Source organism: Staurois parvus, unplaced genomic scaffold (genome assembly GCF_062004578.1).
Source record: "Staurois parvus isolate SC_StPar_1 unplaced genomic scaffold, SC_StPar_1.0 ptg000114l, whole genome shotgun sequence".
Taxonomy (NCBI): domain Eukaryota; kingdom Metazoa; phylum Chordata; class Amphibia; order Anura; family Ranidae; genus Staurois; species Staurois parvus.
Genome location: NW_028317910.1, coordinates 397,891 through 413,913, shown reverse-complemented (window position 1 = coordinate 413,913; position 16,023 = coordinate 397,891). Strand labels below are relative to the sequence as shown.

The following is a 16,023-nucleotide window of genomic DNA, read 5'->3' as shown; positions in this document are numbered from 1 at the left end:
GGATTTCCCTGTAATTTCTGTTCTGGACACAATGGTCACCAGGATAACTTGTCAGAGTGGATCATTGTGAGCAATAGACACACAAAAGTTGTTTTATCTCTTCTCAGCAACATAAAATTTGGACTTGGATTCAACTTTAATGAAGGCCAGCATGTCAACGTTGATTGTTTACTAGTATACAGCATTTGTCCTCTGAAAAAAAGGCAAAACATGTGAGGCTATTAAATCTAAACTACCGTATTTGCCAGCGTATAAGACGACTTTTTGACCCTTGAAAATCTTCTCAAAAGTCAGGGGTCGTCTTATACGCCGGTACACATGTTAGGGGGGCTGCGGCATTAAGTACAGGGGTTTGCAGGGGCTGATGTCTCTTACCTGGATCCAGTCCCACGACGATCCGGTCCAGGAAGCGCGGCGTCTCCTTCAGTTCGGCCACTGGATGTTCGTGCGGCTGCTCGGCTCCGCCTCCTCACCGGTGATTGGCCGCCAGAACTGTAGCTCAGGAAAGGCACACAGGCGGCCAATCACCGGCGAGGGGGCGGAGCCGAGCGGCCCCGCGAAAATTGAGTGCCGGAGCAGCAGGTAAGTGTTCTGTGTAGAGGTGCTGCTGCAACCACATATGCTGGCTGCAGCAGCACCATACGAGAACAGGGTCAGCAAGTCTCAGTGGGAGGAATAGTGCCCCATCATTGGTGTCACTGATACCAATGATGGGGCACTATTCCTCCCACTGATACCAACGATGGGGCACTATTCCTCCCACTGACACCAACGATGGGGCACTATTCCTCCCCCCCACTGACACCAACGATGGGGCACTATTCCCCCCCCCCCACTGACACCAACGATGGGGCACTATTCCACCCCCCACTGACACCAATGATGGGGCACTATTCCTCCCACTGACACCAATGATGGGACACCATTCCTCCCACTGACACCAATGATGGGGCACTATTCCTGCCACTGATACCAATGATGGGGCACTATTCCTGCCACTGATACCAATGATGGGGCACCATTCCTGCCACTGATACCAATGATGGGGCACTATTTTTCCCACTGACACCAATGATGGGGCACTATTCCTCCCACTGACATCAATGATGGGGCACTATTCCTCCCACTGACACCAATGATGGGGCACTATTCCTCCCACTGATACCAATGATGGGGCACTATTCCTCCCACTGATACCAATGATGGGGCACTATTCCTCCCACTGATACCAATGATGGGGCACTATTCCTCCCACTGACACCAATGATGGGGCACTATTCCTCCCACTGACATCAATGATGGGGCACTATTCCTCCCACTGGTGTGCATTGGAAGAGGGGTAGTCTTATACGGCGAGTATAGCCCAAACACTACATTTTAGCAGGAAAAGTAGGGGGTCGTCTTATACGCCCAGTCGTCTTATACGCCGGCAAATACGGTAGTTATTCAAAAAGTCTGAGTGTTGGTGTAGGGCCACCAAAAGTAAATAATTTGGTTGATTTTACTAAAGGTAAATAGACTACGAACTTTGCAAGTGCAGTTTCCCTAGTGCTTAGTGAATGTGGTAAAGCTCTGCTGATTTCCATTATCCAATCATGTGCAAGCAAATAGGCTGTTTTTTTTATTTTCCTTGTATCTGATTGGGTATTCTTTGCAAAACGAGGCTTCATGGCATTCACTAAGCCCTGGGGAAATGAGTAAAACCAGATTCCTTTATCTTTATCTGTATTTTTTTTTCTTGATGTGTATTTTCAAGGAGAGTGAATGCTGTTTTTTAATGCTTTATGAAACTACTTGCTATGAAGGTACCCAAGTATTTTTTTTTGGTTTTTTTTGAAGGAATGGAGAGCAAATCATACAACGTGAATGGAGTAGGTGTTTTATTGGCAAAAGTGAAAAACTCCTGTAATTAGTTTGAGGCTTTATAATTAGCAGGACTTTTGGGGTGATTTGCAATTGCTCACTCTTGATGACTTTTCTCTTCCTTCTCAGGTAACCAAGCTCTTTTCTGGTTCTCCCGACACATTTCCCTCTGGGGCAGCATCTCCTTCAACCTGGCAGTTTTCATCAACCTGGCTGTGGCTTTGTTCTATCCATTTGGAGATGATGGAGATGAAGGTGAGTACAATTTCTGTTCTGAATGTGAGCAAGTGAAGAGCTATACGCATTTGATACCCTAGTAATTTTGTTCAGTGCTTCTGAAGTATCTAGGGCTATGCTTCTTTCAGATTATTAGTTCTTAGCTGTGATGCTTTTGCTTAAAAGAAATGGTTCCCTTGGTGTGACTGCTTCTGCTGTAAGTATAAGGTGAATATTCTGCAATAGGGTTTAGGTGAGCATTTGAGGATGGTTTAAATGTTAGTGTTGGATCTGGGTGTTTTTTGTTTTCTAAACAGAATTTCAGGTACACATTGGAGCTCTGAAAGCCCATTTTTTCTTGTATATCTTAGGGCAGATTGCTGGGGGAGGTTTCAAAGCCCTGACCTAATGCCACTGTTTGCTTTTAGTGTCTCAGGTTTGGGGTTGAGAAGGAGGAGAGTTTGCGGATAAAAAGTTTTTCTTATTCACAGGACACGGGATGTAATTTTACTTATGACCACTTGGGTTATGCTGCCACCTTCATGTAAATTGACACGGACCTAAAAAAGGCAGGATTCCCTGCCTAAACATAACTCCACCCAGCTCAGCAAAGCCCCAATTTTGTGTTCTTAGGTGATGGCTGTTCCTGTGAAATCTTTCTGAAGATGCTATTTGTGGGCATTAGTCCCATTGTTTCACAGCCTGTTCTGAACACCTCTCCTAGGGAAGGGAAAGGCTTAATCCCAATTGGTTGCCTACATCCCTAGGTCCTGCACAGATTCATGTGATGCTCTACCACAGCAGCCTTTGACAGCAAATATTCTGCTCACCGGTGTCTCTGCAAGTATTGGGACACTTCTGTGGGGGCGACTCTGCCACATAAGTATCTGGCCTTCACAACCACTCCTCTCAGCTGGGTGACCACTCCCATTGTCAGAGTTACAGGCCTTTTACCCCTCAACAAGCCATGGCACTGTGCAGATAGAGATGTGTGTGGAAGGATGATGAGGGGGGGGGGGGCGCTTCCAAATTTCTTTTTCACATAGGGATGACCCCCTGGCATAGTTTGCCCAATAATGGCTCCACTAAGAATCAGATTAGATCAAAGCTATGCCCTTATCAGGTATTTCAGGGGCACAATCCATCATGGATGTTAGCACTCTCCTTCCCCTCCCTGTCTTTTGCAGAGGGAAGAAATGTCAGAGGAATACCTTCTGCATGAGGAGGAGGAGTCCTCTCAGGAGGAGTCTCAAGGTCTGAGGCTGTCTCAATGCAGAAGACCATGATGAGCTTCCTGGTGAATGCAAATTTGAATTTACCGCTTCTTGTGTCCTCTTTTCCTAAAGTCATGGGATTTGGGTCCTGGACGTTTCCTAAGATTTTCAAATCTTTATCATTGCATCTTATTTGCAGGAAGTGATGTATGCTGAATAAACTCACCCATAGACGGTTTTATCACCACCTAAGTTTTTCGCTCAAGATGCCACACATAAGAGGTTAGAAGCCCTCTTTTAGGCATCTTTCTCTCTGGTTGGAGCAGCTCTGCAGCTGGAGGTAGCTGCAGAGGGAGTTTGTCAAGCCCTCATAGTTTGCTTGGCTCCAAAATATCAGACCCAAGGGACTTGGCCATTTGCCAGTTTCTGGAAGATTTTCTGAGAGCCTTATTTTCTATATGGATACTTTGGAAGACTCAATACAGCAACTTTGGAGGTGGGCACTATGTCTGTTTATAGAAGACAGATCCTTTGGCTCTGGTCAGCAGAACTTCTCTGCAAGAAACAAGTTGAGAGGCTACCTATTGAGGTCAAGCACTTGTTTGAAATGTCCTTTAATGCCTTCACATAGAAAGTGACTGTGAATAAAAGTACTCTGCTACCCCTAAAGAAGTAGGTGAAGGTGACAGTGCCACTTTTGGCATCCAAGAAGAGATCCTTTCATCACCAGCAAACCTTGGACTCTAAGCATAAGCTCACATCCCAGTTTCATATGAAGAACTGGATCTCCAAGTTCTCCAAGTCCAGAGGCAAGACCTTTTCAAAGTGAAGAGGCATCCCCATTCACATGGGTGGAAGGATGTCTATCAGCCTTCACTGTCATCTGAACTCAGGAAGTCACTGATGACTGGGTGTGCAGTGTGGTGACCAGAGGTTACAAGCTGGAGTTTCACTGCTTACCCACTCTGTGCTTTATGCACTCAAAGGTCTATTGGAGCCACAAAATGGGTGGTTTTCCTTGCAGCGCTGGAAAAGCTGTTGTCTCAAGGGGTCATCATGTCCATGCTGGAGAAGGAGATGTCCCTCTGCTTCTATTCCAACGTGTTTACTGTTCCCAAACCAAACACAGATGTCTGGCTTCTTCTGGACCTCAAGGGTTCCTAAAATTCCCGAGGTTACAAAAATTCAGGGTGGCGTCTTCCCAGTTGGTAATTGCTTTCCTTTATCAGGGAGACTTCCTGGCATCAGAAGATATCAAGGATGCCTACAGGCACATTCCAGTCTTCCAGCCTCACAGATGGTTTGTGTGTTTTGTAGTGGAGGACCACCACTACCAGTTTATTGCAATACTGTTCAGTTCTCACCCTGAGTGTTTGCTCCAGTTTGGGGTTTGTTAAAGGCTCAGGGTGAACCCATTGTGTGGGTACCTTGCACAACCTGCTTCTCAGAATGCAATTGGCTTAGACCTTGACATCAAATATCCATCAGGCGGTGCAGGTCCTGGAAAGGTTCGGTTGGGTGCTGAACCTTCAGAAGTCAGCTCTGATTTTGTTGCAATGCCTGGAGTATTTGCCATCCTAGACATGGCACAGGCAAAATTGTTACTTCTGCTGGAGAAATACCTATCCCAGGTAACGTCTCTTAGGTTTCTAGAAAGTCTCTTGATTTTGGTCTGCTTGAGAGTTCTGGGAAAGATGTTTGCTTGATTTGATGAATATGATTATGTTTGAATTTTGGAATTTGGATTTTCTCTTGTTTTTTGTCCCAGTGGCTTATAGAGAGGGTGAATCTCCCCAGTGGGAAGACACAAAAAAGCAATAAAAACCTGACAGCAGTTCTAATCTATCATTGCTAGAGACATTTTTAACGTGCAAAAAAGAAGTGCGGGTGTTACAATGCTGGTAATCCAAGGAACGTTATAGTGTATTCAGAGGTTTTTTGTATCCCTTTTTTTTTATTTATTTTTTTCTATTTTGGATAAAGGGAAGGGGTTAGAACTCTTATCAGTTGTGTGTTGCTGCAAAATGTCTAATGAGAGCGCTAGACCAAGGTTTTAAGAGTCTAACAACTTTTTACATTAAATTAGAACTATAGGCAAAACTTTTTTTTCATTTTGGATAGAGTGAGGGAGGGTTATAATCCCCATCAGATTTTTTTTTTGACCATCTGTGTCCCATTGCAGAGATTTCCCTTTATTTACTGTCCCATAGCCAAACAGGAAGTGAGTAGAAATCCCTACAAAATAGGATGTAAAAATATAAATTGCTATGTCAGTCAATTCATACTAAAATTCATCAATTTATATATAAACAAAAGACAGGTAAAATAGAAGAAAATGCTAAAGAAGGCTTTAAAATGTTACCTCTCTATTGCCCCATGTACATTTTAGCATGAATCTCTATTTACATACCTTTTTTTCCTAAGTGGTCACATGACTGCAAAGCTCTAGCTCTTCTGTGTAATGTGTCTGGCCAATAACAGGGCTGAATCTATTTGCCGGAATCCCCTGCTGTAGGTGCTGACAGAGGGGCAGAGAGTTCTCTGCTATCAGCTTTCGCAACAGCACATAAATACAGAGGAGTAAAGTAGGGTTAAGCTGGCCATACACTGTTAGTGTACAGGCTGAACAATAAAACCACAAAAAAAAACACAAACAAGGTGGATGGAGAAATCCCCCTTGCCAGGACATTGCATTCTGACAGTGGGACTTACCGTCAGACAATCAACAAAAGTCTTCCAGCATGTAACTTCAACTGAAGTCAATCAAACGAACAATTTCCGTTGAGCTGGAATGGCAACACACCAATTGGAATTCGTCCAGGCCCTGTTGAGGCAACTGAATTACAATCAGTCTACGGCTAGCTTTAATCTTTAGCCTTTCCTCCTACTTTAAATTCATCAGTAATCAGAAATTCTAACACTGTTATATAATGACCAATTGTATTGTTAAAATGGAGACCAGATAGGAGCAAATTGAGGCTCATTCAAATGGACCATGGCTTTAAAATTAAATGGACAAGGTGATTTCTAAGAATAAAATAAAATGCAAACAATTTTAATAAAAATTAATTGGGGTAGACTAAAGTGAATTGAAACTAGAAAAAACAGAAACTTCATTACGTTAATATTAAGTTACATAATATAGCCATTAAAATGTACTTGGCAACAGAGTGCATTTATCTGAGTCAATTTTGGATAAAATCTCTCCATTGCTAATTAGGTTTTTTTTTTTATAATCAATCTTTATTAACATTTTTTGGTCATAAACAATATACAATGGTGTCAGTAAGTACGTACAAATAGGTCAGTTAAATAGAAAAAAAGTGCATGGCAACAATATAAATCAAAAAGCTTGACCATGAGCTGTACAGAATTGGGATACCAATGGCACCCAGAGACTGCAACATTCCAAGAAAAGGAAGAGAAAGAAAAAAGACAAAAAAGGGAAGAAAAAGAAAAAAATATATAGTAAACACTAAACATTCAACAATAAACATTACCCGGGTGAATATAAACAACAATATAGGGGTATGCGATAAATCCAGTCTGCCAAAAGTAATCAGTCATCTGATATCTCAGAGGAGTAGTACATCCAACCCTGCCTTACGGCTTTAAATTTCTCCATGCGACTCTTGACCAAGTGCACCCATCGCCCTGCTTCCATAATTGCATCAACTTCCCTTTTCCAATCAGAAAGAGTGGGACAAGCAGATTGTTTCCAAAACCTAGGAATTAAGGATCTAGCCGCATTCAGTAGGTGGGGAGTGACTCTATTCTTATACAACTTCATAGAAATAGAAGTCACATGAAAGAGGGGGCAAAAGGGAGATCTGGCTATCTGGTTTAAGGTCAATTTCTGGATCCACGGGATAATTGCACCCCAAAAGGCCGCAAATTTTTGGGCAGGTCCACAAGAGGTGGAGAAAGGTACCATGTTGATTGCAACCTCTCCAGCAATGAGCATTGGCAGTAGGGAAGATCTGAGCTAGACGGGATGGGGTTCTATACCAACGAGTGAGAAATTTTATAAGAAGACTCCTGAATACAGGAGCTGATAGAGGAGGTATGCGTCATGTTAATAATCCTAAGTATCTGTGGAGGTGTAAGTTCCAAATACAGTTCCTTCTTCCATTCCCTTATGTAATACAGGACCGATGTCGAATGCGCACTCAACACTAATTTATACATTTGGGATAACAAATGTGTAGAGTTCGGGAGTTTAGTGCTCATATGTTCGTATGGTGTAAGGCTATGTCTAGATCGTGGCTTAGGGTTCAACCCAGTTAAGAAATTAGTCATATAATGGTGCCTCCAATCGGCAAGTGGGAAAATCCCATACTGAGATTGCAATACTTGGATAGGCAGGGGGGTACCCTGAGGAGCAAACTTGGCACAGGAAAAATCTCCATCTACTCCCCAAGAGCGGAAGAATCCAGTATCCTCTCCTGGAGGGAACCAAGGGTAACCCCCCCAGTGGAGCTAGTGTGGATGTCCCAGGGGCATATAATCCAGACCCATTCAATCTGTCCCAAACTGCCAGCATGGTACGAGTCAGGGGAGAAGTCCAGTCAGTCCCCTGTAAGCCGTCGGGATCCAGGGGGCACCTGCCAAATTCCTCCCTGCCATTGTTTTCTCTAGGGAAACCCACTGTTTAGTCGGGACATCTTGCCACCAGTTAAAAATGTCCACCAAAGCCATGGCTCTATAATATAAAGCCACATCAGGAAGACCCACCCCACTGTCCTGCTTATGTCTGCGTAAGATATCATATGCTAATCTGGGGTGTTTATCATTGCAAATAAAAGTCAGAAATGCTCTACGGAGTCACTTAAAGAAGGACTGGGGCAAGGTAATAGCTATAGTATATAAAATGTATATAATCCTTGGTAGGAATCGTCATCTTTAAGACATTCACCCTACAAACCAGGTCAGGGGGTGTATACGCCAGTGCTGTAAGTCCTGTAAAATGGCAGTCAGTAATATGCCATAGTTAAGGTCATATAAAAGTTGTAGATCAGGAGAAATTTGGGTCCCCAAATACGATAGAGAGTCCCTCCACCACACGAAAGAAAAAGACTGTTGCAGCGATTCAGCCAGCGGGGGGGAACATGGATGGGAAGCAAAACAGACTTATTATAATTTATTTTAAAGTTGGATAAAATTCCAAACTGTAAAAGTTCTTTCATAAGAACTGGGACACAGACATGGGGTTGTGACAAATAAAAAAGAAGGTCATCAGCATAGGCCGACAATTTATGTTCTGTGGACCCAATACGGATCCCCGCAATATCTGGATGATTTCGAACTCTAAGTAAAAAGGGCTCCAAAACTAACGCAAATATTAAAGGGGACAATGGGCAACCTTGCCTAGTCCCATTATGAATATGGGCTTTAGGTTCTCGATATAAGGCTAAAATCCAACCTCTCATCCGGTCACCAAGGCCTAAGCCTCATAACACTTCTGTCAGGTAGGGCCAGTTCACACGATCGAAAGCCTTCTCAGCATCCATGGAAAGCACAACACAGGGTGTACGATCAGGACCATGCCGGGCCCAATGTAATATATGTAAGGCCCGGATAGTATTCTCTCTAGCTTCACGGCCCACCATGAAACCAGTCTGATCCGAGTGAACTAGGTCTGCAACAGGGTCCTGCAGGCGCACCGCCAAAGGTTTGGCCTATAACTTAGTATCAGAATTCAACAAAGAAATGGGCCTATAGTTAGCACAATATTGAGGGTCTTTATCCTGTTTTGGCAATATGGTGATATGGGCCAGGAGAGCCTCTGAAGGCAAGGGATTGTTGGTGGTGATAGAATTAAGATAGCTACAAAGTGGGTTAGCTAAGATCAAAAAGAATTTCTTGTAATATTTGTTAGTGCAACCATCTGGTCCCTGGCTTTTGCCCAAGGGAAGGACAGCAACAGCCTTTTCCAGTTCCCCAACGGTTATCAGCCGTTCTAGATATTCAATGATACCAGAAGAAAACTCAGGGAGAGTGGAATCGTTTATGTACCGTATTTTTCGCTCCATAAGACGCACCTGACCATAAGACACACCTAGGTTTTAGAGGCAGAAAACGGGAAAAAAAATATTCTGAACCAATGGACTGCAGACATAGTACAGGAGATGTCCAGAGACTGCGGACATAGTACAGGAGATGACCAGAGACTGCGGACATAGTACAGGAGATGACCAGAGACTGCAGACATAGTACAGGAGATAACCAGAGACTGTGGCCAGTACAGGAGGTAACTGCTGACCTTTGGGGAGGGGGGGGCGGTTACCTGAATTTGACAGGTACCCGCTCTTACTTCCGCGGAGTTGTTCTTTGGTTAGTGTCCGCTCTGCAGCGGGACCTTACCTGTTCCTGTATCCAGCCGCGCACTGTCTTCCCGGCTTCTGTAGTGTGGGCGCTCGGCTTGACAGCCGGGTGCCCAGTGCGCATGAGTGAGAAGCGCTGCGCTTTGTAATTGGTCTGGCGGCTTCTGGGACCTGTCATGTGTCCCAGGTGCCGCCTTACTATTCACAAAGAGCACTGCTTCTTGCACATGCGCACTTGGCACCTGGCTGTCAAGCCGAGCGCCCACACTACAGAAGCCGGGAAGACAGCACGCCGCTGGATAGAGGAACAGGTAAGGTCCCGCTGCAGAGCTGAGCAGCCGGCCTGGTATTCTGACACGGCCGTGTGGAAATACTGGACCAGCCGCTCCATATTCGCTCCATAAGACGCACTGACACTTCCCCCCTTTTTTGGGGGGAAAAAAGTGCGTCTTATGGAGCGAAAAATACGGTAAGTTTGTTCCTGGCTCTACGATCCAAGCATTGAGAGAGAGTAGCGTGTAAGGTTTCTAGAGCCTGGACATCTAAAGGGTCAAAGCATGGTTTATGTGTAATTTCTAGGGCATGAATTTTATGCAACAATTCCACATTCTCCCTCTGTTTTTCCTTTTTAATCCGGGAGCCATGGGCTATCAATTCACCCCTAATCACAGCCTTATGGCCTTCCCAAATCGTCTGTGTAGACATGTCTCCAGAGGAATTAGTTTCAAAGTAAAATTGTAGGGAGCGGGAGACTGCTTCGAAAACGGCTGAATCTCATTAAGTCTCCACACCTTTTCAGTCTGGTAAGCAGCTGGGGGCGGGCGAATAGACAACATCACAGGAGAGTGATCGGAGATAGTTATGGAACCAATTGAAGAAGAAACCACATTACGCAAATAGAACTGATCAATAAAAATAAGATCTAAACACGAGTAGGAATCATGCATCTTTGAATAATAGCTATAATCCTTATCCCGAGTATGCATCACCCGCCAGCTGTCCACCAAATGAAGAGCACAAACAACCTGTTTAACATGCCTTAGCACTCGATAAGATAAAGAAGAAGGGTCCAAGGAAATATTAAAATCACCCCCTAGAATCACCACTCCTTCCCCAAAAGACCTTCAATTTCTTAAGAGTAGTGGATATAAAATTAACAGTGCGTGAGTTTGGGGCGTAAAGCACTGCAAAAGTATATGTATGACCAGGTATTAAGCCTTTAAGGAATAAAAAACGGCCCTCTGGATCAGTTTGCAGGTCAAAAGTCACAAGGGGCATAGGGGGAATAGAGTTGGCAGTGAACTGCATCTCCTGTAAAAACATAACACCAGGGGACCGATGACGCAATTCCTGCCAAAGGCGACCCCTCTTCTGTGGCGAACAGAGCCCCCTAACATTATAGGACAAAAAATTCAATTTACTCAATTTGTTAGCTATAGGAACCTCATGACTGGATATGCACAACTAACTAATTGTAGTGCACCACTCCCCCAAATCTACACAACTAAGTACATTGAAGAGACACAATCAAGCATATAAACATGGACCCCTTCAAGCACTCAGATATAAAATACGGTGAACCAGGTAAAACAAAACAAAAAAAGGAAAAAGAATAATAACAAGTTCCACAGAGGAAAAAGCGGACCTTCTAGAGAGATGACACCAGTGGAGAGAGGAAAGAGGCCTCTCCCCGAGGGCGCCACCCCCACTGCAACATCGCAGAGTATAAGTCTTCCACCAGAGGACTGGCCTAATGTGGGGGAAATGGCCAAAGACACAGCGAAAGCATCACTTAGCAACCCCTGGACAAATCCAGTATAATATAACAATATACAAAACAGTATAAACAGCAGCGGTTTAAAAATGAAAACAAATGCCATGGCAGGTTTGTTATGAAACGAAGTGCAACAGTAGGAGACCTAGTGCAAATGGAAAGTCGGCAAATGCATTTCCACATACAGTACTAACAAACAAGCACAGCAGAAGCGCAAGGAAATGTCTTAAACAAACAAAAGAAAAAAAGGCACTTAAGTTCAACCACAATCTTCCAGGGAAGCGAATGCAGGTGAGAACAAATCATTCCAGGGGAGAAGAGGCAGAAGCTGGGCCCCTACGGCCTGTGTGATTTCTTCTGCAGGGCCTAGATGTGGAAAGCAGGGTGGAACTATACAACCTCCAATCCAGAAAATCAGTCTGTGAATGGTCCAGAGTTGTAAGGAAGTGCGATAGGTCATCTTTAGTATGCAAAGTTGCAGTCTTGCCATTTTGGGATACCGTCAGTCAAAAAGGCAAGCCCCAGCAATAAGGCACATTGACTGCACAGAAGGCATCTAGCAGGGGGCGAACAGCAAGCCTTTGCATGAGAGTCCTCCTGGACAAGTCAGGGAGAAGCGCTATAGTGGCCCCATCAAAATCAATATGTGGCAAGTTGCGAGCAGCTGCCATGATCGCTTCTTTCACAGGATATCTATGCAATTTGCAAATAATGTCCCGTGGTTTGTCAGCAGCTTGAGGAACAGGCAGGAGGGCTCTTTGAACCCTATCAAATTCAGTCGCTTCAGGAGCAGAGTCTCCCAAAACCTGTCGAAACAGGCCTTGTACAGTAGGCAATAGGTCAGGCACGCGGTTCGCCTCGGGGAGACCACGAATATGGATATTCTGCCTCCTGTCCCTGTTCTCATGGTCGTCCAATTGGTCTAGTAAGGTGATGAACAAATTTTCATGGTGTATAACAGTCTCCTGCAAAGTAGTAATAGTCTGTAGAACATCTTCATGATTAGTCTCCAAAGCCTCCACTCTGTTCCCAAAAGCCACAGTGTCCTCCCTAATCCCTTCTATGGCCTGCTTGCAAGAGAGCTCCACAGCTGCAATAAGTTCTTGAATGTCCACTTTAGTAGGGAGAGCTCTGATATGTTCCCTAATGTCCCAGTCAGCATCAGCAGTGTCAAGCTCCATTAGAGGGGAGACCTGTCCACAGAGCAGGAGGGAGATGAAGGACTAGGGCACAGTACCTGTGAGGAGATCGATGGTACAGTAGAGCCTCCACTGCGAGCAGGAGAGGAATTCTGGGAAGTCTCGTGTCCAGGCGCCATCTTGGCTGCAGCCCTGGAGCTGGCTGAGTGTGGGGTAAAAAAGGTTTGGAGCCCGCCTGCCCGCAATTCACCACCTCCAGGAGGGTGGGAGGAGGTGCAGCGTTTTGAAGGCATAAGTTGGGGGGGGAGGCTGGAGACAACTACAGTGTGGAAGAATCCGTCCAGGGCTGCCGGAGCTAAGTGCTCAGACGTCTTCACACCATGCTGCTCAGGTCATGACCCCACTAATTAGGTTTTAATGACTATATTATGTAACCAAATATTATTGTGATAAAGTTTCTATTATTTTCTAGTTTCAATTCACTTTAATCTACCTTTGATTCATATTTAATAAAATTATAATTGGGCTGTAAAATATATTGGATATCTTACTCCTACCTATGTGTCTTTGCTGCTTCTCTCAGGCTATTTTATTTCCTACACGGATAAAGAAAAATTAGTAATTATTTATTTTTCTCTTAAATTTAGAATTGCACTGTCAATTCTTATTCTCTAATTTACCCCAAGCATTTTCTTCGGGCTTGGTATCATAATTTATTATTTGTTTGAACATGTTAAATGTGCTGTATTCCGAATCTTTGTCCAGTTTTGCTGCAATGTGAGTTTTGCATTATTTTTCAATTTATTGTTACATCTATTGCTATATCTACAGATGATTCTTGTTAGATCTACAACTGACTAAGGTGCTCTAAGATGTTGATCAGAAAATTTATTTCAGGGGTTCCTTGAGATCTCCAACTTTTTCAAGGGTTCCCCCAGGACAAGAAGGATGTGAAAGACCGCTTAAAGCTGGCCATATGCATATATTTTTTCCATCCAGACTGTGGTCTGAATGGAAAAAAATCTAACAGATTCCTCAGTCCACAATACGCAGAGCTGATGGATGAACCTCCAGCTGTGGCTATAGTATTTTGACAGCTGGTCCCACCAGGTGTCAAATTCTCTGATTGGATGTAGGCACTGTTCAGATGTCTATTTTGCACTTGACTCCTTTGATTTTTCAATGGAAGGATGTTGGACGGGAGGCGGCCATCAGATCCACCTACTGAGCAAATTTTTTTCTCATTAGGAACCGGACAAAATCCACTCCCTATATAGTCGGCTTTAGATAAAGTCTGATTTTTATGGCTGTCTGTGTTCCTAGTGGGGAGATTCCTCCTCACTTCCTGTCCAGTTTTCTCCAGGATAGAAAGTAAGGAGAGCCTGCATGAAAATTAAAAAGAGAGGGCCCAAGATCCTTTTATTGTAGTTATCATACCTAACAAAAGGAAGGCAAAAGGCAGCCAATGCATTTTGGGGGGCCAAAAATCCTCCTTCATCAGGGTTTAGACAAAGGAAGCAAAGAGATGTCTACTGGACTAAAGCCAAAAGCTCATGGCTATCTCCCTCTGTGGTTTCGGAGTTGAGTTCAGTGCTTCATCCCCATCTTTAAATGAGAAAAAAAAGCGTGAGAGGCTTAACAATTTCAAAACGAAAAAGAAGTTTAAGGTGGAGTTCTACTTTGTACTGTAAGTATAACTAAAAAGTATTTATTGTTTTAAGATTTAGTAGAGTAGACCAATATATCGTTTGCTGTCTGTGTTCCATTGAAAGATATTCTTTTACTTCCTGGAGCTGCAACAGGAATTTCTACAAAGTATGAGGGATTCCCATCTTAGATGGTTGTCACCAGGTGTCCCTATTGGAAGATTTCTTATCACCTTCTGTTCTGCAGACAGCTGAAAAATGTTGCCTTCCCCATCACTTTCTGTACTGATGACAATGGTCACCAGGACAAATAGAGAGCATGAAACATAGCAATAGAAATCTGGTCCTAACCCTTCCACAGTCTATCCAATGCTATAAAACGTTCGGCCTATACATACATTTTAAATATGCCAGTGCTTTGGGCAGTGAGTTGCTAGTTTGCATATTTTCAGCTTGCACGGATCCAGGAAACCGTTTGTCAAATATATTGAGAGATTTTTTAGTAGTTATTTCGTTGCAGATGATGTGCAGATTATCATTAACACCAGAGTTTCTTACATTACATTAATGCTGCCTGATTAGTCCAAATCTCTTTCCCTTTTGTGTTTGAACGTGTTTCCAACGGGAGGGTTGGCAGGTAGCAAACAGCTGAGCCGGATGTCTGCTCTGCATCGTCCACTCATAATAGCTCATTCAGGGACCCCGTCACATGATGTCTGCACAGCTTGTGTTCCACATGTGCCTGCACGTGCCTGAGCCAAGGCACTGGCCCCCTGGGTCTCCGAGCTGTACAGAACAAGAGTCTTCTGTCTTATTAGGAGGCCCTGTTTGTGCAGAAGTGACATAAATATTCATTACCAGTTTAAGGTTAGAGGCGACTTTCTCACGTGTACTCATGATCGCTGTAGTCACCCTGGTTAACAGAGGAAGGAGGTACGGAGACACGAGAACCTGCAGCGTCTTAGGATCTGTGTCATTTATTTATCATGTGGGATTTATTTTTAGGGCTCATGCACACGGACGCTGCAAACTATTGCAGATGAAAGCAGTGAGATCCTAAATGAATGTGTTTAGGTAAAAGATGTAAGATCCTAAATGTATGTATTTTGGTGAAAGCAGGCATGTATAGAGGCTGTGAAAAACCATATGTAATTAAGTGTATGTAACCCCCAATTTAATTATTAGTATGTTAGCCATTATATCTCACTATATACAGTTTGCTTAAGCAAATAATGTTATGGGAATCTGCTGCAAAGTTTCTTGCCTAGAGATCCCGCCAGTAATAGCACTTTCTATGGCAAGCTGACAACCTTAAGTTACTGCATTGCAATTGGCAACAGTGTTGTCAGCCTGCTATGTGCATGCTCCTTCAGTTGGCCATTGGGCTTCTCATCAGGTTTATTAGGTAGTCAAAATTTCACAAATATAATAAAGAGGTAGTCATGCAGATCAACACATGCAACAAATGATAGCTTAGCAGGCAATCAAATAAACTGTACATTGTTTGTTATAATCATTATAACATATCATTTCCATAAAACAGGAAGCCCACCAAACTTCCCAACAACCATAAAAGAGCGTTAGCAATCAGATATATAGCATGGCTGTATGTTTTATATATGTTGAATGATATAGTACAATACATATTATAGGGTATTTGATACCTCTACACGTTTCTTGGGCCTTGCCTACTTCTTCAGGATGAGGGCAACCCAGATCGTGTAATGTAATTTTGCATGATATTCATATGTGTACATGTGGTCATATGTCCAAAAATTGGAAAAATAAAGTACACATATATCCAAAATCTATTTTTAGATCTATTTTAAAGACCAGGAATAAAAAAAA

General features: G+C 43.5%; 1 protein-coding gene across 4 annotated transcripts in view; it reads left to right on the top strand.

The window, feature by feature from the left end:
• Window positions 1-16,023, top strand: part of ITPR2 (inositol 1,4,5-trisphosphate receptor type 2) — a 464,180-nt gene that overhangs the window by 359,051 nt on the left and 89,106 nt on the right. For all 4 annotated transcript variants that reach the window (XM_089671685.1, XM_089671684.1, XM_089671687.1 and 1 more), the window contains one exon: window positions 1,993-2,118. In XM_089671685.1, coding sequence (XP_089527811.1) covers window positions 1,993-2,118 — 126 coding nt within the window. The remainder of the gene's footprint in view (window positions 1-1,992; window positions 2,119-16,023) is intronic.